This window comes from Salmo trutta, chromosome 14 (assembly GCF_901001165.1).
Source record: "Salmo trutta chromosome 14, fSalTru1.1, whole genome shotgun sequence".
NCBI lineage: Eukaryota > Metazoa > Chordata > Actinopteri > Salmoniformes > Salmonidae > Salmo > Salmo trutta.
The window spans coordinates 71,854,717-71,881,164 of record NC_042970.1 but is presented as its reverse complement, the minus strand read 5'-3'; the positions used below and the strand labels follow the sequence as shown (position 1 = coordinate 71,881,164).

Genomic DNA, 26,448 nt, shown 5'->3' with positions numbered 1-26,448 from the left:
CATACTCCATGACTGTGGTTTCTAAAAACCTGTAATCATCTGCAGTGTTCAAAGCCTAATAACTCAAAAGAACACTTTTTTCTCTCCATCCGTCTTTCTTCCCTATTGCTAATTTGAATGCCAACTACTGTACAAAGTGAATGCCGCTGAATTAGTTTGAATGTAATGAAAGAAGATATCAGTTGGGAGAAATAGAAAACAAATACTCTTTGAAAAAGGCTATTAAAAAGAAATCCAAATGGTTTTAGGTAAATTCCAATAACAACCTTTTATTTTCTGAGCAGGATTGTGATGCACCCTTTCTGTAGTTAAGTCCTAGCACACTTAAGGCCCTATTTCTGTTTCCACGCTCCTCTCTTCTCTTCTCCTCTCTCTCTTTCTCTGTCTCACTGTCTCTGTCTCACATGCGCACACACACACACACACACACACACACACACACACACACACACACACACACACACACACACACACACACACACACACACACACACACACACACACAGAGACACTGTCTCTGTGACTGCAACATCACAGTGTGATGTAAACACCCACTCAGTCCCAGCCATGAGTAGAGTAGCACTGCTGAAAGTAGGGCATCAGCCACTGACTGTGTGTGTGTGTGTGTGCGCGCGTGCGCGTGCGCATGCGCGTGTGTGTTTTCAAATAAAGTATTTAAAATGTGTGAGTCAGCATGGTGATCAGGACAGGAGTGGCATGATTGAAACAGCGTGAGCGGCGTAGCAGGAAGACAGCAGGAGGAGAGATGATGGAGAGAGAGTTAAGAGAGAGAGAGAGAGAAGGTTAAGAGAGAGAGAGTTAAGAGAGAGTTGAGAGAAAGAGAGAGAGAGAGGGGGAGAATAGACTAACTGATACAATAGCAAAGGCATCACAGACTCAACAAAGCTCTCAAATGCAAAACAAATGCAAGCAGTATTAATATTGAAATTCAATTGAAAAGCCTAACTGTGGCTGGAGCCAGAGAGACCTTGGTCCCAAAAACTGGATAAAACATGAACGTCTTTATAAAGGGGAAAATATGACATGTTTTATGGTTGTCCATTGGACACCATTATCTTACTTTTACCATCATAATATTCGATTTTCTCCACGACTTGTTTTGTTTTACTGCTCTCAAATGGACAGGGAAGGCAAGACATGATGAAACTAAGATATGCGATATTATCGGGACTTCATGTAAGGAAACAGTTATTGAACATATAAATATTCAACAGACTTGGAACAGAATATTCACATCCCTTGGTGATATCTGTCATCAGATGTGCCGTTGCCATATCAACAGATGGTTAAAACAATGGAACATTTATTTTCACTTCTGGTGGTGAAAATGACTTGATGGATCTGCTGTGAAGAAACCACATGTGATTAACTATGTGTGTGTGTGTGTGTGTGTGTGTGTGTGTGTGTGTGTGTGTGTGTGTGTGTGTGTGTGTGTTTTGTGTGCGTGCGTGCGTGTATAGTACATGCGCCCATATATGTATGTGTGTGTGTGTGTGTGTGTGTGTGTGTGTGTGTGTGTGTGTGTCGCCATGAAAGCGATGTCCGCAGCAGGATGAAATGGATGTACATGTCACAATTACTAAGCACAGAAACACTTCACAACATGTGTAGAACCTGGAAAACACACTGTGGCTGGGAGGCATGACGGTCGGTATCCGTCTAGTAGCCCCCCCAGACGGCAAGAAAAACACATGTATGATCAGGAGTTTAACGGAGAGGGGAACAAGGGGCTTGCTCATTAAGGTTCCTGTCTTTTTTCGTGGCTAAACCAACTAAGCTCGGGATTTAACAATTGTATTGGTATTTACAGATGACATACAAGTTTGTTATTAAGGCACATTAAAGTTCATATGTTCCGGAAGACATTTCTGCCAAAAAACATGATAAAAAATGTATGTTGACGTTCAAATGCCTCTCCCTTGAAGAAGTGATGTGTGACATACGCCTAGCTTCCTGAAACGAATCGCATTTAAAAAAAAGAATAATCCCCACAACAGATACAAGCATACACATATGAACAACAACTTACAGATGCACACAAACAACGACTACATCTACATCTCCTCTGCCCAGACCAGCATGCTCACACCCCCATCCCTAGTGCCTGCATTACTGTCTGGGACCACCTTAAATTGTACCAGTTCGTTTTTCCTCAGTCACCCATCCTATTTCAATATTTCAATAATAAATTATTTGATTTGTACAATGATTGTGATGCTAGTTGGGAGGAAAGGTGTTCTCTGGCAGTCTGTCAAAGGTAAACATGCAGACGCATGCAGGCACTAAAGGGAAATGGCCACATTGCACTTCCAAGATGAAATCCTATAGTATCAAACGTACACCAGGTTCTCCTGATACATGTACAGTAGCCTAGGCATCATCTTTCCTTTCAATTAGTTTGACCAGGAAACACCTACTGATAACTACACCTGTCACTCTGGGTGATTATTCTACATCTAATATCTCTCGTCTAATAGCATCATTACGACGCTTGTAGAACTTCTCCTCAGAGGTCAATTCTATCCTTGTCAAGGCTCCTGGCTACATCTATTCCCATAGCCTTTTCTCTCTCTCTCTCTCTCTCTCTCTCTCTCTCTCTCTCACACACGTACACACAATGTGCTGCAGCATCAGTTAGTTCACGTATGTTACCCTAGGCGCAACAGATATAGACTCTGACGAACCATCACACAGTCACACGCACACACACACACACCAGAAAACAACCAGCAAAAGAGGAAGGCAAAGGCAAGCTGACAAACAGGCCAATCTGGCATTTTAACTGGCAACCGCAAGGCATTGTAGCTCACATTATCTGGCAACCGCAAGGCATCGTCGATGAAGCATAAGTACCATGCACTCCACATTACATTGAAAAGGTCACAGGATCTGATGTGCCGGTTATAATGGTAAACGCTTCTTGAGGAATACCTGCATGTGTCCCAAATGGCACCCTATTCCCTATATAGTGCACTACTGGACATACAGTTGGAGTCGGAAGTTAACATACACCTTAGCCAAATACATTTAAACTCAATTATTCACAATTCCTGACACTTAATCTTCGTAACAATTCCCTGTCTTAGGTCAGTTAGGATCACCACTTTATTTTAAGAATGTGAAATGTCAGAATAATAGTAGAGAGAATGATTTATTTCAGCTTTTATTTATTTCATCACATTCGCAGTGGGTCAGAAGTTTACATACACTCAATTAGTCTTTGGTAGCATTGTCATTAAATTGTTTAACTTGGGTCAAACGTTTCGGGTAGCCTTCCACAAGCTTCCCACAATAGGTTGGGTGAATTTTGGCCCATTCCTCCTGACAGAGCTGGTGTAACTGAGTCAGGTTTGTAGTCCTCCTTGCTTGCACACGCTTTTTCAGTTCTGCCCACAAATTTCCTATAGGTTTGAGGTCAGGGCTTTGTGATGGCCACTCCAATACCTTGACTTTGTTGTCCTTAAGCCATTTTGACACAACTTTGGAGGTATGCTTGGGGTCATTGTCCATTTGGAAGACCCATTTGCGACCAAGCTTTAACTTCCTGACTGATGTCTTGAGATGTTGCTTCAATATATCCACATTATTTTCCTACCTCATGATGCAATCTGTTTTGTGAAGTGCACCAGTCCCTCCTGCAGCAAAGCACCCCCACAACATGATGCTGCCACCCCCATGCTTCACGGTTGGGATGGTGTTCTTCGGCTTGCAAGCCTCCCCCTTTTTCCTCCAAACATAACGATGGTCATTATGGCCAAACAGTTCTATTTTCAGACCAGAGGACATTTCTCCAAACAGTACGATCTTTGTCCCCATGTGCAGTTGCAAACCGTAGTCTGGCTTTTTTATGCCGGTTTTGGAGCAGTGGCTTCTTCCTTGCTGAGCGGCCTTTCACCTTATGTCGATATAGGACTCGTTTTACTGTGGATATAGATACTTTTGTACCTGTTTCCTCCAGCATCTTCACAAGCTCCTTTGCTGTTGTTCTGGGATTGATTTGCACTTTTTGCACCAAAGTACGTTCATTTCCAGGAGACAGAAAGCGTCTCCTTCCTGAGCGGTATGACGGCTGCGTGGTCACATGGTGTTTATACTTGCGTACTATTGTTTGTACAGATGAACGTGGTACCTTCAGGCGTTTGGAAATTGCTCCCAAGGATGAACCAGACTTGTGGAGGTCAACACAAGGTCTTGGCTGATTTCTTTTGATTTTCCCATGATGTCAAGCAAAGAGACACTGAGTTTGAAGGTAGGCCTTGAAATACATCCACAGGTACACCTCCAATTGACTCAAATTATGTCAATTAGCCTATAAGAAGCTTCTAAAGCCATGACATCATTTTCTGGAATTTTCCAAGCTGTTTAAAGGCACAGTCAACTTAGTGTATGTAAACTTCTGACCCACTGGAATTGTGATACAGTGAATTATAAGTGAAATAATCTGTCTGGAAACAATTGTTGGGAAAATTACTTGTGTCATGCACAAAGTAGATGTCCTAACCGACTTGCCAAAACTATAGTTTGGTAACATTTTGTGGAGTGGTTGAAAAACGAGTTTTAATGACTCCAGCCTAAGTGTATGCAAACTTCCGACTTCAACTGTATGTGCCCTGGACAAAAGTAGTGACCTACATAGGGAATATGGTGCAACTTGGGATTGCTGCCACAATTGGCTTGGCGTGAATGCGTTTTGACACATATCTCCCCATCGCCCAGTCACAATTGATTCTGTGTGTCAGAACTCAAGAACTATTTAGCTAATTCAGCCACGCTACTGGACAGGAACAGTGATAAAACCCTTCCTGGTCTGTTAGTGTGTCTCTCAGACTGATGCTGTTATAGCACAGCGAACACACACACACACCCAGGGCCGTGCACAGACCTTTCAGGGGCAGGTGCTCAAAACGGACCAAATGCCTCTGTAGGGGACCATTTGAACAGTTTTGGAGCGTAGGCCTATTTATTCCTGCAACAACACACTCACTCATCATCTTTACAACTTCTAAGCAAGCTAGTTAATGGTGAATCCTGAAGACAGAGATGATTGACATCTGGAAAAGAGGGTGGGCTATCAGCTGGTGACTGATGTTGATGATTGATGTAAATCTGCTAGTTAGCTAGCTTCATTTCTTTTACTGATTGTAATGGACCTCTATGTCTTTCTGTCTCTCTCTGCTGTGTATCAGCCGACCAGACTGAATATTGATGATGATGTACACTAAATCAAGTGTTAATAAAATTATTTTGTAATTTTTTTTATTTAACCTTTATTTAAGGTTAAGTCAGTTAAAAACATATTCTTATTTACAATGACTGCCTACAGGGGAACAAGGAGTTAACCGCCTTGTTCAGAGCGACAGATTTGTATCTTGTCAGCTCGGGGATTCGATCCAACAACTTTTCGGTTACTGGCCCAACGCTCTAACCACCTGCCGCCCCAAAACATGCTGTGGCAGTAGTGTTGATATTTAAACTAGGTAGCTAGCTACAGACACTCGACCCGTGACTGCATATCTCAAGCCAAGCATGTTTGGATACTGGGAGGGTGCAATCTCCGTACAGGGCAGACTGGAGAAAAGGCACAACCGGGCGTGAGAGCTCCGTACAGGGCAGACTGGAGAAAAGGCACAACCGGGCGTGAGAGCTCCGTACAGGGCAGACTGGAGAAAAGGCGCAACCGGGCGTGAGAGCTCCGTACAGGGCAGACTGGAGAAAAGGCACAACCGGGCGTGAGAGCTCCGTACAGGGTGAACCGGACACCACCGCACCTTGGGGGCACTGGGTTCCGAACAACAACGACCAAAAATACATATATACAGTAATTTTGGGGGAAATTATACCACCACCCAAAACGGCTCTTTGGAGACTGGAAGGGGCTTGTCTTCTGAACAGGTAGAGCCCTATCTGTGCACTGCACACACACACAAACACGCATGCACATACACATTAACACACTACTAGCAGGTCTGTCTTGACAACTTCATCACGTTTCTGTCCTTGGAATGACTTACCATACATTATGTTGTTGTTGTGTAGCCTGAGGGCAAACACACAGACACACACACACACACAGACACACACACACACACACACACACACACACACACACAGACACACACACACACACACACACCACACACACACACACACACACACACACACAGAGAGTTGATGGATAGACTGAGTCACAGCTCCCACCACCCGTGGGAGATAGATGAGAGTGTAGAGGGATGCTATATGAGGACTGAGGAACCTACATTACCTTAGTCTACATTATATCTCCCATAACAACCATATCAAAGCCACTGTATCCATAGTGACGGATTATACAGCCCATACAATGTGATGCAAGGTTTTCCAAATATTGCGACAGCAAATAGGCTACAACACACCATATTTTTCAACAACAAAAAAACACAGTCCAGATGTCATGTTGCTTATAATATTGTGGTAATAATATAATAACCATATTAATACAATGGAATAAAATAATTTGGAGACTGCATATCTCTTGACAAAATCAGTCAAACATTGATTGATTAACAACCGAACAGATGTCAACCTGTAGGCTACTGTAATTGAATTAAGCATGATTTATCCATTTGCCCTTCCAGTGTTTGCTAATACTACGACTATTTCAACTAACAGGACCAGTGATCATGTGGGATCCCGGAGCGTGTGGATTTAAACCACGGCTGTTTAGGTAGTGTGGTAACAATGTTTCAACTTGATTTGGTCTCAATTCGGTGCTGAACTAATGTAGCGTTCATAAACCGCCAATGATCCAAAAGTGTAGGTTATTTGCACAATTTATTGGTTAGAGCCAAGAGTTCGCATGTACATGTTTACATTTCCATTTCCCTCTAATGTAGCGTTTGCATAAGCTATACCTGGCTACTCGGATCATCACGCAGTCATTTCACTATGGTATTTTCACATGAACTAGTCCATTAAGCGGTTTTGCATTGATACACAATTAGCAAATTATGCGTTTCAAATGGCCATTACACAGTCGTGTTGTGTCGCTGAAAATGTTATCTGTAAGGGCAAATAATTGTTTCTGACCTATAACAAGCAGTAGCCTAAAGTAAGTAGCCCGGGGCATCGATTTACGCATCTGAAATTACCTTAGAGGATTTGCTGTGATTAAATATTGCTTGGAATATACAGTTTGGGTTCAAATTCACACCCAGTTGATTTTTTAAACTGAGATTTACAATAGGCTACATAACGAATGGATTTGAAGGAGACCCAATGTGGCATCGTTCAGTTGTCATTCTGTTTATCTTCATAATGTTTTGGATTTGGAAACATCCCTACAACATCGTACATCTGTCCCTCTTTGCGCGGGAGGCTGGGACTCTAGCGACATCGGTGTAACGTGTCAGAGTAGCACATCTCCATTTAAAAGGATCTAGATTTGAAAATGAATACAGCGGAGAGAGGTGGTTCGGTTCATTCATTTGAGCGTCTGTGCCCATCCAGTCTACCAACGCGCCAGGCATAGATAGGCAGACAGGAACAATCATTCATGCAGTCTTCGGCTATGTCTTTACCAGACACTTAAAATGGGCCGTGGGTAAAGGGGATATAATAGCTACGTGTAACAGCAGTAGCGCTACAGTCTTACCGGCTGCTGTATGTGACGAACCGTTCCTTTCACTTGTGGAGGATGGTGCTGTAGCTGAACCTCGCGCTTCATATACTCGCTGCTGCCTTTGTAGCCACCGCCGCCGACCCGGTCTCTCTTCTCCCTCATGTTCGACGCGACACCGCCGCCGTTTTCCCGTTCTTCCCCGGAATCGAGGCTACTGAAGTTCCACACTATTAGCGTCTGGACCAGCAGCACGGTGAGAGCCGCTATCAAGGCGGAACGCGAGCGGCGGGCCAACCTGCGAGCGCACGAGCCGCCAACCATCTTCACTCTTTGACTGCTAGGACTCGAGAGGAGAAGGTCGGCTAGCCTGTCTCTGCGTAGCGCGACAGACAGCAGGAGCGGAGAGACCACGGGGAGGGGGGTTTCAGATCTAGCTCACCGTGGCTAGGAGGAGCGTCGAGGAGAGAAGGCAGCACAGAGCCATCGTGTGGTTGAAAGACGTTACGCGCGAGCTCAGGATGTTCACAGATGGTTCCGAGTCACAGCGACGGTAAATGAGATTCCTTCGTCTGGAATTCTTGTATAAAATACCTCGGCACGAAGCACGTGGGTTATCACTTCACACATGTACGTGATACCTATCCACGACATTGAATGATTAAACAAACAAAAAATATATATTTTTGGAAACGTTGATGCGGGTGAACACAGTGTACCGTTGAACAATATCAGTACCATGGACAGTGCTCATAGAAAATGTATATCGCTACAGCTTCTTACAAATAGAATACAAGCTCACATCCATCCCATGTACTGTAGGCTCCACTAGGACCCACCCTCACCATCCCCTTATGCATTCATTATTGATGCCACTTCAAGTGCATTTCAAACATGATCACAAGAGCTATAAAAAGAGAGTTATTCATGTACAGTATATTGTAGCGACCTTAATCCAACACGTCATGACCTCGTCAAGAAGTTCGGACCTCTTGATTTAACAGTTGAGCTGTTGGTTTGACAGTCGCTGGACCTGTGTTCGAGTCTCGGTGAGGGGGTTAAGCCCAAATTCACTTCAACATGATTTGATTCATAAGAAATGGCCTAAGTCTATGCCTACAGCTGTGTATGAAAGGTAGGGAGGAGTCCAATGGAGCTAGGTCTTACAGTAGTATCAAGCCCAAACGTTATACTACAGCAACTTCTTGTAGTGCATGTAGAGGAATTCCATCCTTATTTACTCTGTGTTCCCCTGTGCATTGTGCTTCATTTTCTGGCAAGCATACCTTCGCTATCTAATTGTCTGCCAAGGCTGAGCGAGTACAGCTACTGGGACTTATAAGGAAGGGAGAACACACACACACACATGCACACTAACACACACGCACACACACACACATGGCTGATGTAGTATCTACTGGGACTACTACATCAGCTCTGAATGTGTTTGTGTATTTGCGGTGTGTATGTGTGTGTGTGTCTTTGTGGTGTGTGTGTGTGTTCTCCCTTCCTTCCTTATAAGTCCACACTGCTACTCTTTAATAAGTCAACAAACGTCAACACTATCAACTTGGCAATCCATGCTGAGGCTGGTCTGCTCTTTGCTTAAGGGCAATGAACCACTGAGGGTGAATAAATAAGATAGCGTTCGCACAGAGTACACCAGGCCTAGCGGACACAAATTGATGGGTGGGTTTGGTAAGTTGAAAATTGCATAATTTGTGCAAAACAGGAAAATTGTTTCTCTGATATTTTGAAGGCAGGTTTTGCATATCCCAACCTTTTCAACGGGAGTTGGATTACAGAGTGTGACTACAGGCGGAAATGTGGAGATGGTAGCATTAGGTAGAGTGAGTTATTATTTTTCTGCAGACAGTAAGTACACAGACCACTGTGTGTGTGCGTGTTTCACCTGAAGGAATACATTTGAGAGGCAGAAAGGCTAGACAAAGCATATTATGCAAAGCTGAAAACAACAGCCTTGGCTAAAAGAAAAATACATAGTTATTAGTCACTGACCTTGTTGGTGTTTCTCCAGACTGGTTAATTATGACGTGCCACATGTTGTCAGCATGCCTTGCATTTTTAGAGAGGGTTTATTCTCAGCCTAGCTGCCAATCCAAAACAGACAGACGTCTGACAGTAGGCACAAACAGTGTTAATTCTAGCTGTATTATGTTAATTCTAGTGGTATCCTAGCAACAGAAGGTAGTCTAGCACCAAACCACACGCCATTCAATTTTACCTGGCAGTATCAGTGGAACAGTTGTCCATTCACCCAACATGACATGCAGTAATATCAACCGGATGCAAGGACTCAAGTGGGTACACGGACAAAAGAGGACCAGTTGGGCCAAGACTCGTTCTATTCATCCATTGACAAGACAACTCTATATTGTATTTAATATAAAGTATGTTCATATTGTACATTCCATGACAGTTTTCTTAGCATTTATTTAGCATTTAAATTGCAGCACACATTTGATTAACAAGGCGCTATTACCTTGGGCAAACAAAAATCTATGTTACTGTCCAAAAGCGATAAGGACCCCCAGATCACACACACACACCCGCACACACACAGACACCCATACAGACACACACAGACACACCATATACAGACACACACAGACACACACAGACACACCATATACAGACACACATACAGACACACACCATACTAATAGATAAACGTCACATTGAAATTGAAAATAGCTTTGTGCTCACACACATACCTGAGACATTTGAACGTCTTCTACATTTAAAAAATGTTGTCAAGGTGAGAGACAGTGGGAAAGAAAGAAGGGAGAGAGAGACAAACAGGGAGAGAGAGAGAGAGAGAGAGAGAGAGAGAGAACGTGATATGGATGAGCATGTGAGGAAAGGCAAATGAGATAGAAGGAATAAGGGAGGAGAAAAGAAGAAGAGAAAGGAAAGAGAGAGTATAAATAATGGATATGGATAAGGAGAAAGAATGTCTGGGGGAGAGAAAGTGAGAAAAATAGATAAGACTCACAGTCAGGTGAAAGAGACGGGAGACAGAAGGAATGTGATAAAAATGGAGAGAAGGAAAGTTTTAGTAAGAGAGACAGAAAGAGAGAGCTGTAGGAGGGACAGGAAGACGCAGGGGCATACAAAGAGAAGTTGAGAGACGGAGGAGGGAGAGAGTGAGCAACAGACGGAGGAGAGAGAAAGAGAGAGAGAAGATCAGAAAGCGAGAGAGGGTACAACTGCAACTTCTCAGGCAGCAGAACTAGCTCTTCTCCTCTCATTAGCCGATGCTCCGTTGCCTGGGGGATAGCTTGGGCCCACTGTCGCCGCAGCGATGGCTTCCGGTCCCTACGGCTGATGAATTGAATTAAAGCTGACCCTCCCATCAGTCAAGCACAGACACTGACCAACACTGACTAGATTGGTGCTTGGGTGCATCTCTCTCTCTCTCTCTCTCTCTTCTGCAGTGTCAGTCAGAACAGCAAAGAAGTCTGAGGGAGAGAGTATGTGTGGGTCAGGCGAGATGACTGGTCATGCCTTGGGTGCCTCACTCGCTTGTCCTTGAGACGTAGCGTTTGGGAAGCTGTGAAGAGGTCAATCTTTTCATTCAATAGTAGAAGCAGACAGAAGACAGAGATGGCTAGTCACATTCTGACATCATGACTATGGGTTTGGTCGAAGCACACGAGGAAGAGGAAGACGAGGAAGAATACATGGAATGTGTTGAAAGGAGATCCTTGGTAATTAGTTGGTGTAACACTGACATGTTGAGGGCTTATACTCTATCTAATCGTGTTAGACAACAGGGTTTGTATTGAGTTCCTGTTCTTGTGGTCAAAGGTGAAAAGGTCACAGGGTTAGAGGGTTATAGAGTCAGAGTCCATGCAGGGTAGTAGGGTGAATTAGCCCCTAGAGAAGAGACTGATCAAAGGTCAATTTGATGTCGTTATGTTTTTCCCCCACAATGGCTAAACTTCGTGTTCAGGAAGAGTAAGCTGATCCTAGATCTGTGCTTAAGGACAAGCCTCACCTAACGCCGCCCCTGTCCCCACAGTTCAGCTAAAGGTCACTTGGGAGTCATGTAAAGTGTCATAGGGACGTGTCGCATAAATTTGGTCCCTGCAGAGCCGGTGACTGGTCGTGTTGTGACATTGAAGCCGTTCAGCATAAAGGTGGCACATGTCGCAGGGAGAGTAATCCCACTCCATCTACAGCAGTCATAGTTCATGGTGGATCTGGGGGAGTGTTGCTGTGTGTGTGTGTGTGTGTGTGTGTGTGTATTTGTGCGTGAGTGTGTATTTGTGCGTGAGTGTGTGGATGTGTGTGTGCCCAAGCCTGTGTGTGAGTCACGCTCTGCAGCAGTTCTGTTATCCTCTACAGAAGTTCAGCCATGTTCTCCCAGGTGACACGGTGCTGAGACAGAGAGCAGAATGTAGAAGTGTGTGTGTGTGTGTGTGTGTTCTCCCAGGTGACACGGTGCTGAGACAGAGAGCAGAATGTAGAAGTGTGTGTGTGTGTGTGTTCTCCCAGGTGACACGGTGCTGAGACAGAGAGCAGAATGTAGAAGTCTGTTGTGTGTGTGTGTGTGTGTTCTCCCAGGTGACACGGTGCTGAGACAGAGAGCAGAATGTAGAAGTGTGTGTGTGTGTGTGTTCTCCCAGGTGACACGGTGCTGAGACAGAGAGCAGAATGTAGAAGTCTGTTGTGTGTGTGTGTGTGTGTGTGTGTGTATGTGTGTGTGTGTGTGTGTTCTCCCAGGTGACACGGTGCTGAGACAGAAAGCAGAATGTAGAAGTCTGTTGTGTGTGTGTGTGTGTGTGTGTTCTCCCAGGTGACACTGTGCTGAGACAGAAAGCAGAATGTAGAAGTCTGTTGTGTGTGTGTGTGTGTTTGTGTGTGTGTGTGTGTGTTCTCCCAGGTAACACGGTGCTGAGACAGAGAGCAGAATGTAGAAGTGTGTGTGTGTGTGTGTTCTCCCAGGTGACACGGTGCTGAGACAGAGAGCAGAATGTAGAAGTCTGTTGTGTGTGTGTGTGTGTGTGTGTGTGTGTGTGTGTGTGTGTGTGTGTGTGTGTGTGTGTGTGTGCTCCCAGGTGACACGGTGCTGAGACAGAGAGCAGAATGTAGAAGTCTGTTGTGTGTGTGTGTGTGTGTTCTCACTTGAGACTTCTGACAAGGAGATGGATAAATCATGGATAAATCAATGTATTCCACTGTAACACTGCACACCCTATCACACAGTAGACACCAACCAACACTGCACACCTTATCACACAGTAGACACCAACCAACACTGCACACCCTATCACACAGTAGACAACAAACAACACTGCACACCCTATCACACAGTAGACACCAACCAACACTGCACACCCTATCACACAGTAGACACCAACCAACACTGCACACCCTATCACACAGTAGACACCAACCAACACTGCACACCCTATCACACAGTAGACACCAACCAACACTGCACACCCTATCACACAGTAGACACCAACCAACACTGCACACCCTATCACACAGTAGACACCAACCAACACTGCACACCCTATCACACAGTAGAAACCAACCAACATGATCCCAGTGCTCACCAGTTGAGCAGCAAACCCTCCCATTATACATGGATGATCCTGTCTTCCCAAAAGAAACATACTGTAGGCGTGCTTGGCTAGTGTTGGGCTGGAGCAAAAAATTGTTCCTGGAGAAAGGGGGTTGGAGGAAACACTCCAGTGCGCTAAATCAGGGTCACACAGAGTGTTTCTTGGTTGTCTTAAACAAATCTACTTTGAAACAAAAGTCTACACCTCACACACATGGTTATAGGCTTAAAAACAGAAGACACCTGTACCATGTCAGATATACAGTTGAAATGTATTACATTTTGAGTTTGCATCCCAATATTACACTTTATATACATCAGAGAAGACTGAAAAATAACAAAACCGTTTGACATAGAAACACCAGATTTTCGGCATGTTTAAAAAAATCATCTTTATTAATTATGAAATTATGAAAAATATGAATAACATTCCACCCATGAGGCATTAGGTCATTTGACTGCGGTAAAGGGCTACGTGGAGCATTTCACCCATTCAGAGGAAGCACCAATGATGTCCTATCCTATAACTGCCCTGTCAGTAACCTCAACCTGGGTTGTGTTCAGTTACCACAACGTAGCAAAACATGTTGTAACAGAAAACAAAAATGAGCATTCTTATTGGACAAGTTCATGATAGCACCTCCCAGTTTCAAAACCTACTGAACATGACCCTGAAGTTTTATGGGCGTATCTCCCTTTAGCATTAAACCTCAAACTGGGTCATGTTCAATAAGGCACAAAGTAGAAAAACATTTTACAAAGGAAAACAAAAATGAGTGTTCTCATTCCCGTTTCAACATGTGTGTGCCTTCTGAACATCACCCTGAGGATTTATGGGTGTTTTTCTCTGTAGCTTTAAACCTACTGATGTTGATGTCCCCGTCTACCTTAGGGCCATTTTGATTCCTCCCCTTTCACTCGTTTGACTCCTTCACTTGGACAGACTGTTACAGAGCAAATTTACCCCTGTGTTCCTTCATTAGACTATTGAATAATTGATCACACACACACACACACACACACACACACACACACACACACACACACACACACACACACACACACACACACACACACACACACACACACACACACACACACACACACACACACACCTTCCCATATACATGATACATGATGTGTGTCTGGGTTAAATGGATTTGAATGGGCTCTCCGTCTGAAAGACAAGAGAATGAGATTGTACATTAAAGTCTTCCATCATACCATGAGTTATTTATATGACACAGAGTCTGTGGAGTAAGAATATTACTGTGTCTGACCCCTGTGGAAATCTATGTGAATCTCCTCCAGACTCAATAGGAAGTTATTGGTTATTAGCTACATTCATTACGTTTCACAGCGTGTATTCATAGACAGTTACTAGACAGAATGTTAATTGCATTGGGCAGATAGATGTGTGCTTGGGATTCCTATTTCAATTCTTAACAATCTGATAACAATTACTATTGGGCCATTTTCCACCACAGGCATATACAGTATACTGTATAGTAAGGACAAGACCGTTTTTAAAGCCTAGTTTTCCTTTCACTGACATACCTTTTCATGTACTTTAAGCTGCTATGTAATTGCGGGTTGGTTTTTAATAAGTACAGAAGCCATTCGGATAACAAATCAATTTTGCACCACAGGCTGGTTCAGTAAGTACAATGCTAGATGTTGTTCAAGCCTAGTTTTCGTTCCACTCACACACCTCTACCCCAGCTGCTTCTCTTCATCTGTCAATACTAGAGGTGAGGTTGTCAGTTAATGTCTCTAACTGTGGCCCTTAGGTCCAGATCTCTACCCCTCTCGTCCTCCCAGGGGGCACACTCTTTGGCCCTCAGGGGACTCCAAGGGCCCCTCTCTCTCTACAACAGCCTGGAGTACTCGGCATCATCGATTTCTCTCAACACACTCTCATCCTTCACTGCATTTCCTCCACCAGTCCCTCTGTGGCTGAACAACCTTGTTAGAACTGTAAAAATAGAAACAAGACCAAAAAGAGGGGGAGAGAAAGAAGGAAGGTGAGAAAAAATAAGGGAGGGGTGAAGTAGGAAGAGAGGTGAGGAACAAGACCAAAGTGAGGAGGGGATCAAAAATGAGGGACGGAGGGAGTGAGAGAGGGAGAGAAGGGAAGGAAGAGGGTGAAAAAAGAGAGTGAAGGTGGCCAGGAGGGGTGAGGAGAGGGGGAGGAAAGAGAGTGAAGGAGGCCGAGAGGGGTGAGGAGAGGGGGAGGAAAGAGAGTGAAGGAGGCCAGGAGGGGTGAGGAGAGGGGGAGGAAAGAAAGTGAAGGAGGCCAGGAGGCGTGAGGAGAGGGGAAGGAAAGAGAGTGAAGGAGGCCGAGAGGGGTGAGGAGAGGGAGAGGAAAGCCAGCCAAGTTGTGTTTCTCAGGGTCCGAGGCTTCAGCTCTGTAGGGGAGAGTGATTATACAGGTCTCCGCTTCCGTCGCTGATTAGCAACGACCTCTCATAGAGATTTCATAGGGAGGTTATAACATGTGTGATGCAGCTATGACCTTGTTCTCCTTAATCATGGCTGCTAGCCTTCCCTGTGGCTCAGTTGGTAGAGCATGGTGTTTGCAACGCCAGCATGGTGTGTGCAACGCCAGGGTTGTGGGTTCAATTCCCACAGGGGGCCAGTACACAACAAATGAAATGTATGCATTCACTACTGTAAATCGCTCTGGATAAGAGCATCTGCTAAATTACTTAAATGTAAATGCTAGAATAACTTCCAAGTTTTCAGCCGTTTCAAGCTTCTCTTTGCTAATGCAATTAAAATGTTCTCTTCCTTCTAGTAGACCTTTTTTTGCTCAGTATTTCCCAAACAGAACTAAATATAGAACAAGAAATTCTTTGATATGTTTTAGCAGTCTATGATCCAACAAAAGTCTGTAATCCGACAATCAAACTGAACACCGATTAAATTATCCTTCAACAATATATTGTATCTTTTGAGTAGATTTGTAAAGAAAGTAAACTTTCTTCCAAGCTTCACACAAGCACATTCCCTTTTGATACTCAAGTGTGCTCTAGTTCTCTTAAGAAACATAAAACATACATTTATCTTGGGAAAAGTTTCATTCGAATCCATTATCATCAAAACTTTAATGGCATATCCGATATCTGTAGATAGTGTCGAGGAGGTGGCATGGACCTAGACACTTCTCATTCCTGTTACCACAGGGCTGCGTCTCAAATGGCACCCTATTCCCTATATAGTGCACTACTTTTGGTGCACTATATAGTGAATAGGGTGCCATTTGAGATACAGCCCTGGTATTCAGCGTTAAACACTAATAGTGTTTCCAACCTTCTTGTCTTCAAATCAATAACAAGCTTCTGTGATTCCTACTTTCCTCTTAAATAAATTGGGAATTAATCTTGTTATATTCTCCTCCCCCTCCTCCTCTTCCTCCTCTTCTTCCTCCGCCTCCTCCTCCTCCTCTTCCTCCACCTCCTCCTCCTCTTCCTAACTTTTACATTGTCTCTATCTGTTTTACTGTGGGTTAACTTTTGTCCGCTCAGTAATGGAATAGAATGGATTCAGTGGCCTGCATATCGACTTGTTTGTCCATCTACGATTCAGTGCACTCCGGGGTAGGAGGTACTGCAGCATCGCTTCACGTTGCACATCAGGGCAAAGTCTGAAATGAGAAGGGTTGGGATTGGGCAAGCTGACTGTGGACCAATGATATATGAGTCATTTGTTGTGAACGTACATACAGTACCAGATGAGATTGTAATTAGGATAATGATGAATCTGATCTCATTTGTAAAGTGCCGCCCTCTCAAATTTAACGCCTACAAAACCTTACTTTTGGCGGAGTGAGTAGAAATTACATTTCCTCTGTGTGACATTTCCTCTGTGTGGGACAGACCAATGTGTGGGACAGACCAATGTGTGCATAATGTTCTACGGTTAACTTACAACACACACATACACACTCGCACTCACGCAAGCTTGCACGGTTCTAGCCTTTTGGGGTCCCTAAGTGAGATTTTGTTGTGGGCCCCCGCCACCTCGCTGGCTAAACATTTTAGTGGCCACCCTCTTGACAGCGGAGAGAAACATTACACCTTTTTAAGTACATTTTCTGCAATTCTACACCTTTTGCCATGGGGCGTAGAGAAAATATTGCAGTTTTAAAGCAAGTTTTCGGTAATTCTATACATTTTCCCATGTGGTGGAGATCATTTTCAGCAGTTTTAAAGATAATTTCCTGAAATTCAAAGATTTTGCCATACACTTATGCCATGTTAATAATATCTGAGTGTCACTAACAAAATCAATGTAGGCCATGATTACTGCAAGTTTAGATTAGCTTGCAAAACTAATTTACTAATCTAAAAGATGTTAGTGAGTGTCACGTCCTGACCAGTATAAGGGGTTATTTGTTATTGTAGTTTGGTCAGGACGTGGCAGGGGTGTTTGTTTTGTGTTGTCGGGGTTTTTGGGTAGTGTTCTATGTTTTGTATTTCTATGTTCTATTTGCTAGTTATTCTATTTCTATGTTTAGTTTATTATTTTGACCTTCAATTGGAGGCAGCGGTCCCTCGTTGCCTCTAATTGAAGGTCCTATTTAGTAGGGGTGTTTTTCTATGGGTTTTGTGGGTAGTTGTTTCTTGTTTAGCTGTGTGCCTGACAGGACTGTTTTCGTCGTTCTTTTTGTTCAGTGTTCATTTATTTAATAAAGAAGAAAATGAGCATACACTTTCCCGCTGCATTTTGGTCCAATCACTACGACGGCCGTGACAGAACTACCCACCAACAACGGACCAAGCAGCGGAGGAAGGAGCAGCACCAGGAGAGGAGCTATCTGGAATCGTGGACATGGGAGGAAATTCTGGACGGGGCTGGACCATGGCACCAGGATGGGGAATACGTTCGCCCTAAGGAGGAGCTGGAGGCAGCCAAGGTGGAGCGGCGCGGTTATGAGGCATTATACGCGCCGATTGGACAGTGTGAGAGGCAGCCCCAAAACATTTTTTTGGGGGGGGCACACGGGGAGTGAGGCTAGGTCAGGCAAGATCCCTAAGCCAACTCCCCGTGCTTTTTATGGGGAGCAGCGGATCATGAGAGCGCCGGTCTATGTGGAGGTGCGCACAATCTCGCCCATGCGCACGCACAGTCCGGTGCGAGCGATCCTAGCCCCTCGCAAGTGCCATGCTAGAGTGGGCGTGCAGCCTGGTAGGAGTATGCCTGCGCAGCTCATCTGGCCACCGGTGCGTCTCCTGGGCCCAGGCTACCCTGCGCCTGCTCTACGCACGGCAGCCATCAGGCCTCTGCACAGCCCTGTTCGCCCTGTGCCAGCACTCCGCCCGTGCAGGGCTACTGTGACTACCCAGCCAGGACGGGTGGTGCAGGCTGTGCGCTCCAGACCTCCAGTGCTGGTTCATGGCCCGGTGTATCCAGTTCCTGCTCCTCGTACTAGCCTCAAGGTGTGTGTCCCTAGTCTGGCGTCTTCAAAGCCAGCACCACGCACCAGGCCTCCAGTGCATCAGCCCAGTCCAGTACGTCCTGTTCCCGCTCCTCGCACTAGCCTTGGGGTGCGTGTCCCCAGTCTGGTACCTCCAGTACCAGCCCCACGCACCAGGCCTCCAGTGCGTCAGCCCAGTCCAGTACGTCCTGCTCCTGCTCCTCGCACTAACCCTGTGGTGCGTGTAAATAGTCTGGTGTCTCCAAATCCAGCCCCACGCATCAGGCTTTCAGTGCGCAGTCCCCGTCCAGAGCTTCCGGTGACAGTTCCCCGTCCAGAGCTTCCGGTGACAGTTCCCCGTCCAGAGCTTCCGGCGACAGTTCTCCGTCCAGTGCTTCCAACGACGTCCTACAGTCTGGGACCGAGAGAGACGGCCTACAGTCCGGAACCGAGAGAGACGGCCTACAGTCCGGAACCAAGAGAGTCGCCCTACAGTCCGGAACCAACGCAGCCAGAGACACCATACAGTCCGGAACCGGCGCAGCCAGAGTCGCCCTACAGTCCGGAACCGGCGCAGCCAGAGTCGCCCTCCAGTCCGGAGCTCCCAGAGTTGCCCGCCAGTCCGAGGTCTCCAGCAACACGCATTAGCCCTGAGCCTTCAGCGGGGGTGGACAGGTTAGGTTGGGGACTAAGGCCGGAGCCTGAGCCACCTCCATAGTGGAGGATTGGGGAGGGGGGGGGGGGTGTAGCACAAGAACCGTCGGGGATGGTGGCCACCCTCCCTTCCCTCCCTTTAGTTTGGGTTTATTTTTGTGTTTTTATGTTTAGGTGCATCCGGGGTCTGTACCTTTGGGGGTACTGTCACGCCCTGACCAGTATAAGGGGTTATTTGTTATTGTAGTTTGGTCAGGACGTGGCAGGGGTGTGTTTGTTTTGTGTTATCAGGGTTTTTGGGTAGTGTTCTATGTTTGTATTTCTATGTTCTATTTTCTAGTTATTCTATTTCTATGTTTAGTTTATTGTTTTGACCTTCAATTGGAGGCAGCTGTTCCTCGTTGCCTCTAATTGAAGGTCCTATTTAGTAGGGGTGTTTTTCTATGGGTTTTGCGGGTAGTTGTTTCTTGTTCAGCTGTGTGCCTGACAGGACTGTTTTCGTCGTTCTTTTTGTTCAGTGTTCATTTATTTAATAAAGAAGAAAATGAGCATACACATTCCCGCTGCATTTTGGTCCAATCACTACGACGGCCGTGACAGTGAGTGACAATTGAGTGACATAACAAAACGAAAACTGCTGATGCACAACCACATTTCGGAATTGCACCTTGTATATTCTACTATTGTAACCCTGACTGAGTCCCCCCCCCCATGCCTGAAGCTGGGCACACACTCGCGCACACACACAGACACACACACAGACACACACAGACACACACACAGACACACACTGGCAACTACACACACTCGCAAGCACACACTAGCAAGCACACACATACACACACACAGAACCCCGAACCTACATCCCCCCCAAAACCCACACAAACATACACCACTCTACACAGACTCTGTTCTGTTACAATACCAATGTGTATGCGGCAGGCTCAGTTCCAAAGCAGGGCCATGGATTTATCATGAGTTAATTGCAGGCGTCTAATGCCGGGTGGTGAGGAGGGAACAGGTGTGTGTGGGGGTCAAGCATCTCTCATCCACACTAGATAAATAGTGCTTTAACTGCTATAAACCAAACACCAGGCTCCTGACCGTCTGGTGGAGGCTCTCAGACTACAGGATAGGCTGGATGGTTGACTGACTGGTACAGACTACAGGACAGGCTGGATGGTTGACTGACTGGTACAGACTACAGGACAGGCTGGATGGTTGACTGACTGGTACAGACTACAGGATAGGCTGGATGGTTGACTGACTGGTACAGACTACAGGATAGGCTGGATGGTTGACTGACTGGTACAGACTACAGGATAGGCTGGATGGTTGACTGACTGGTACAGACTACAGGATAGGCTGGATGGTTGACTGACTGGTACAGACTACATGATAGGCTGGATGGTTGACTGACTGGTACAGACTACATGATAGGCTGGATGGTTGACTGACTGGTACAGACTACAGGATAGGCTGGATGGTTGACTGACTGGTACAGACTACAGGATAGGCTGGATGGTTGACTGACTGGTACAGACTACAGGATAGGCTGGATGGTTGACTGACTGGTACAGACTACAGGATAGGCTGGATGGTTGACTGACTGGTACAGACAACTTGATAGGCTGGATGGTTGACTGACTGGTACAGACTACAGGACAGGCTGGATGGTTGACTGACTGGTACAGACTACAGGACAGGCTGGATGGTTGACTGACTGGTATAGACTACAGGATAGTCTGGATGGTTGACTGAATGGTACAGACTACAGGACAGGCTGGATGGTTGACTGACTGGTATAGACTACAGGATAGTCTGGATGGTTGACTGACTGGTACAGACTACAGGACAGGCTGGGTGGTTGACTGACTGACTGGTACAGACTACAGGATAGTCTGGATGGTTGACTGACTGGTACAGACTACAGGATAGGCTGGATGGTTGACTGACTGGTACAGACTACAGGATAGGCTGGATGGTTGACTGACTGGTACAGACTACAGGATAGGCTGGATGGTTGACTGACTGGTATAGACTACAGGATAGTCTGGATGGTTGACTGACTGGTACAGACTACAGGACAGGCTGGATGGTTGACTGACTGGAACAGACTACAGGATAGGCTGGATGGTTGACTGACTGGTACAGACTACAGGACAGGCTGGATGGTTGACTGACTGGAACAGACTACAGGATAGGCTGGATGGTTGACTGACTGGTACAGACTACAGGACAGGCTGGATGGTTGACTGACTGGTACAGACTACAGGACAGGCTGGATGGTTGACTGACTGGAACAGACTACAGGATAGGCTGGATGGTTGACTGACTGGTACAGACTGCAGGACAGGCTGGATGGTTGACTGACTGGTACAGACTACAGGACAGGCTGGATGGTTGACTGACTGGTATAGACTACAGGATAGTCTGGATGGTTGACTGACTGGTACAGACTACAGGACAGGCTGGATGGTTTTTCCTGTCTGTCTGTCTGTCTGTCTGTCTGTCTGTCTGTCTGTCTGTCTGTCTGTCTGTCTGTCTGTCTGTCTGTCCCAACAAACCAAAGGACTGGCGAAACTGGTTGGATGGCGTACTGGTTGGATGGCGAAACTGGTTGGATGGCGTACTGGTTGGATGGCGAAACTGGTTGGATGGCGTACTGGTTGGATGGCGAAATTGGTTGGATGGTGTACTGGTTGGATGGCATACTGTTTGGATGCCGTACTGGTTGGATGGATGGCTGGTTAAATGGCGTACTGGTTAGATGACATACTGTTTGGATTGTTGTACAAGTTGGATGGATGGCTGGTTGGATGGCGAACTGGTTGGATGGCGTACTGGTTGGATGGCGAACTGGTTGGATGGCGAACTGGTTGGATGGCGTACTGGTTGGATGGCGTACTGGTTGGATGGCGAACTGGTTGGATGGCGTACTGGTTGGATGGCGAACTGGTTGGATGGCGTACTGGTTGGATGGCGAACTGGTTGGATGGCGTACTGGTTGGATGGCGAACTGGTTGGATGGCGTACTGGTTGGATGGCGTACTGGTTGGATGGCGAACTGGTTGGATGGCGTACTGGTTGGATGGCGTACTGGTTGGATGGATGGCTAACTGACTGACTGTATGCTCTTTTTGACTTATTTAGGTATTTTCTCCTCTCTCTCTCTCTCTCTCATTGTTTATTACACAGGTTTGGCCTTCCTCCTAGGGATTGTGTTGGTTATGTTTTGATGTCAGTCTCTGAATAGCGAAGTCTCAGTATTTAGTCTGCACAACTTGTCTGTCTGAGATTGTCTCTGAGCTTCTTATTCGTCTCGTTCCAGGCTAGTGGCACCACCCTCCCTCTCTTCCATAGTTGGGTACAGTAGTCACACTAGGGTAGAGACAATACGCCAAGCCAGTGTGTGAGGAAGCCGTCTACTCGGAGTCAGTCTCTCACACACACACACACACACACACACACACACACACACACACACACACACACACACACACACACACACACACACACACACACACACACACACACACACACACACACACACACACTGTCAAGGTCCCCCTGTCCTTAGCCCATAGCCACTGGACATCGGCGCTCCTGTTGTCCAACCAGATTAAGATTGTTAACTACAATCCCCCCCAGCACTCAGTCACTCGCATGACTATTAGAAAGCCCAGACAATTCCATGCAGCAGACCAGCAAACAGTGTGTGTGTGTACGTGCGTGTGTGTGTGTGTGCCTGTGTCCGCCCTGTGTGTCTGTGCGTACGTGCATGCCTGTGTGTGTGCCTGTGTCCGCCCTGTGTGTCTGTGCGTACGTGCATGCCTGTGTGTGTGCCTGTGTCCGCCCTGTGTGTCTGTGCGTACGTGCATGCCTGTGTGTGTACGACTCTGATCCAGACTGATTAAACGATCCAGAGGTGTATTTCAGACCAATATGATTATTTGATGAGCCAATCCAACAGAGCATCACTGGCAAATGACTCTTTGATGAATAAATGACTCTTTGATGAATAAATGACTCTTTGATGAATCAGCCCAGCAGTGCAGTTCTTCAGTTATGAATATGAATGTGATTATTTTATTAGTTAATCAGACAGCCCATTCTATTTCAGGCCAATGTACTGTAACTCTATGATGGGGAGAAGAAATCAGTAGAGATATTCATTCTATCACAAAGTTCATGATTAAGTCTTTCTAAACAGCAGCTGTGTCATATTAGAGTTAGTCTCCTGTCTTCAGTGCTTAGACAGAGCCTTTAAAGTAATTACAAAGTTATTAAATTACCATTAAAGAAAAAACATCTCTTACTAAATCGCTTCTCTCTTAGACCATAGATGTAAACAGCACAATATCTCACTCTGAACAGTAGGCCTATATACTGTACACATCTGCCACTTCCTCGTTTATACCAATGGCTCTATCCCATTGGCTAACGGGCCATGTTCACCAGAGTAAGCCGAGTGTGTCTTATTAATGTGTTGTTGTTGCTGACTTTGAAGCAAGGTAATGACACGAGCATCACTCAAAATCACATTACCAGACATCTCTCTCTCTCTCTCTCTCTCTCTCTCTCTCTCTCTCTCTCTCTCTCTCTCTCTCTCAGAGCCAATCGTGTGGTAAACGATAGGGGGAAATGTAGTGTGAAACCACTGGACCAGTGTGTATGGGGAAGGTTAATACAGCCCACAAAATGGCTAAAGGGGAGACCGGTTACTATAGGTAGCCGGCACCATAGACATATAATTACTAAAAAGGTAATTCCAAGGCAGCTTACTTACTTCTTTCCTGTCTTTGGCAACAACTTGTGCCCTGTACCTCTTCCAGCTCAGCCACTACTGTCCACTATTCCCAGGCAGCACTCCTTTTATAAATAACAGCGCAAAAAGGACAGAGAGTTAGCACCATAGAATTACAATTACTACAATGGACATTCCCATTCAAGTCGATGCGGCCTGAAGAGCGGAGGATGATTCAGTTATGGCCACAAAAAGTGTGTGTGTGTGTGTGTGTGCCTGCTTGCATGTGTGATGTGTGATGTGTCGGGAGGGAATGACTTATTGGCATTTATGGGTGTGTGTGTTTGTGTGTGGTGGAGGCGTTAATGTCACTATTATTCTTCTTCACTTTAGGCACCGTTTTAAGTTACAGTCACAAGCAGCATTCTCTTACAGGCTGAGAAACCCATGAGTAAGCAGACAGCCACTGTTATTATCCCTAGAGGAAGGGAGGGAAGGAGGGCAGTGGGGAGGGATGGAGGGAGAGATCTGATCAGTGCAGGAGGGTAAGACAATGGTCCTCTGAAAACCACAGGAGGACAAGAGAGAGAGAGAGAGAGAGAGAGAGAGAGAGAGAGAGAGAAGAGACGAGAGTGTTTTCACGGTGTTCCTCTTATGATGTCTGTACAGTATAACAATGCTACGGTCATACTGCAGATTCAAAAGAATATTCAGTGGACTTTATGCTTCACATTTTTCAGTACCAATTTGAGTTTTCTATGTAGGAACGGATTATCTTTTCGTTGTTCTGTTCTAATCTATTCAATGTCTGCTTTTTGAAGATTCCGTTGAATCAATGGTGTGGTAGCTAAATTAGTAAGAAAGAAGTCAAATTTGCCATTTTGATCTTACCACTTGATATCACCATATTGATCATACGGGCGACACACAACACTGCTAAACCACACAAGCCTTTCAGTGTCACTGTGGTAGAACAATCCTGTGATCACACGCTTAGCGTCAATCTAGCAAAGAGCTGAGTTACACATGACAACCTCTCCTAGGGGCGCAAAATTATTTTGGAATTCTCGGCACGAGGCTAGAGACCGGGGACCTGCGGTTTGGAATGCCAATGGCTGTCCCATGGGGACTCCATCTCTCTCTCTCTCTTTCTCTTTCTATCTCTCACTCTCTCCCTCCTTCTTCCTCTCCTCTATTCTCCCCCACTCCCCATTTCCCCTTTAGTTGTCAGGGGGGAGTCAAGTGCTCAATGCTACGTGTCTCTCTCTCATCTCTCCCCTCCCCTCTCCTCCTCTCCCTCTCTCCCCTGTCTCTACCTCTACTTGTCAGCGGGGAGTAAAGTGCTCAAGGCTACATGTGTTGTAGTAGAAGTGCGGGAATCAGGGAGAACACCAAGGTTAAAAGGAAAGGCGTGCAGAGGACCCTAGGCGATGCCGTACGTGCGCCGTGTTTCGCAGGTTACATCATTTCACACCTCTTGTTTTAGGAGCCTCTATCTATATCTGTTGGGACAGGAGCTTTTCCTGGTCAGATCATGCAGTCAGGCAAAACTCCAGTCCCCATCTCGGAATTGACTATCTAATAGAAACACACACATCTATATTCATAGTCACATTCTCACCGACAGGGGTCGGAGGTTAGCTTCTACGTTGTGCCTGGCAGGGTTTATGGTACCGTATGCGCAAAAGCATGAACAACACGCTACCCGACATCAAACACACTGTTTATGTTCCTGTCACATTGACTTGAAGCACTATGCGTCATGCATGATCTATTAGACTAGATCTGTGTGCCCGCGTCCCAAATGACACCCTATTACTCATCTGGCGCACTACTTTTGACCAGGGCCTGTAGGTCTGTGGTAAAAAAGTAGTGCACCATGCAGGGAATAGGGTGCCATCTGGGATGCAGTAGGAATGTTGTTTACCACTATGAGCACGGTGTATATTTTATGAGGATGACCATACAGTGATAAAACCATATAAGGTTTCACGTAGGCTTGAAGTATCAGCATATTAATTGAATATTCGAGACAATTTTCTCATCTCAACTTTTCTTGATTTAATTTGTGTGAGGTGTCCAGTGGGGATGGTGTGCTGCATTGTCAAACCCTGTGGAATGGAGTTTGATTCCTCCCTTTTTGTACAACTACTTCATGGTGAAATCGTTGTCAAGAAACTACAACAAATGGCATATTCTTTTTCAGAAAGGGAAACACCCACATGCGCTTATGCTAGAGCTGGTTCAATTAACCATGTAACCGATGGTTATGGATGAAGACTGTCATGAAAATAAAATAACCGTCTTAAATATGTATATATATATATATATATATATATATATCACGTTTAGTCCCGCTCCCCCTCTCCGGCGCTCGACGTCGCCAGTTGTCTGAGCATTACGCACACCTGCCATCA

General features: G+C 45.6%; 1 protein-coding gene across 1 annotated transcript in view; it reads right to left on the bottom strand.

Moving 5' to 3' along the window:
• The window catches only part of LOC115147275 (xylosyltransferase 1), a 108,581-nt gene extending 100,517 nt beyond the window's left edge, over positions 1-8,064 (bottom strand). Inside the window, exon 1 of the mRNA XM_029689424.1 lies at positions 7,652-8,064. Within this exon, the coding sequence (XP_029545284.1) occupies positions 7,652-7,939 (288 nt within the window). The 5' untranslated portion in view covers positions 7,940-8,064. The remainder of the gene's footprint in view (positions 1-7,651) is intronic.
• Between the last annotated feature and the right edge of the window lie 18,384 nt (positions 8,065-26,448).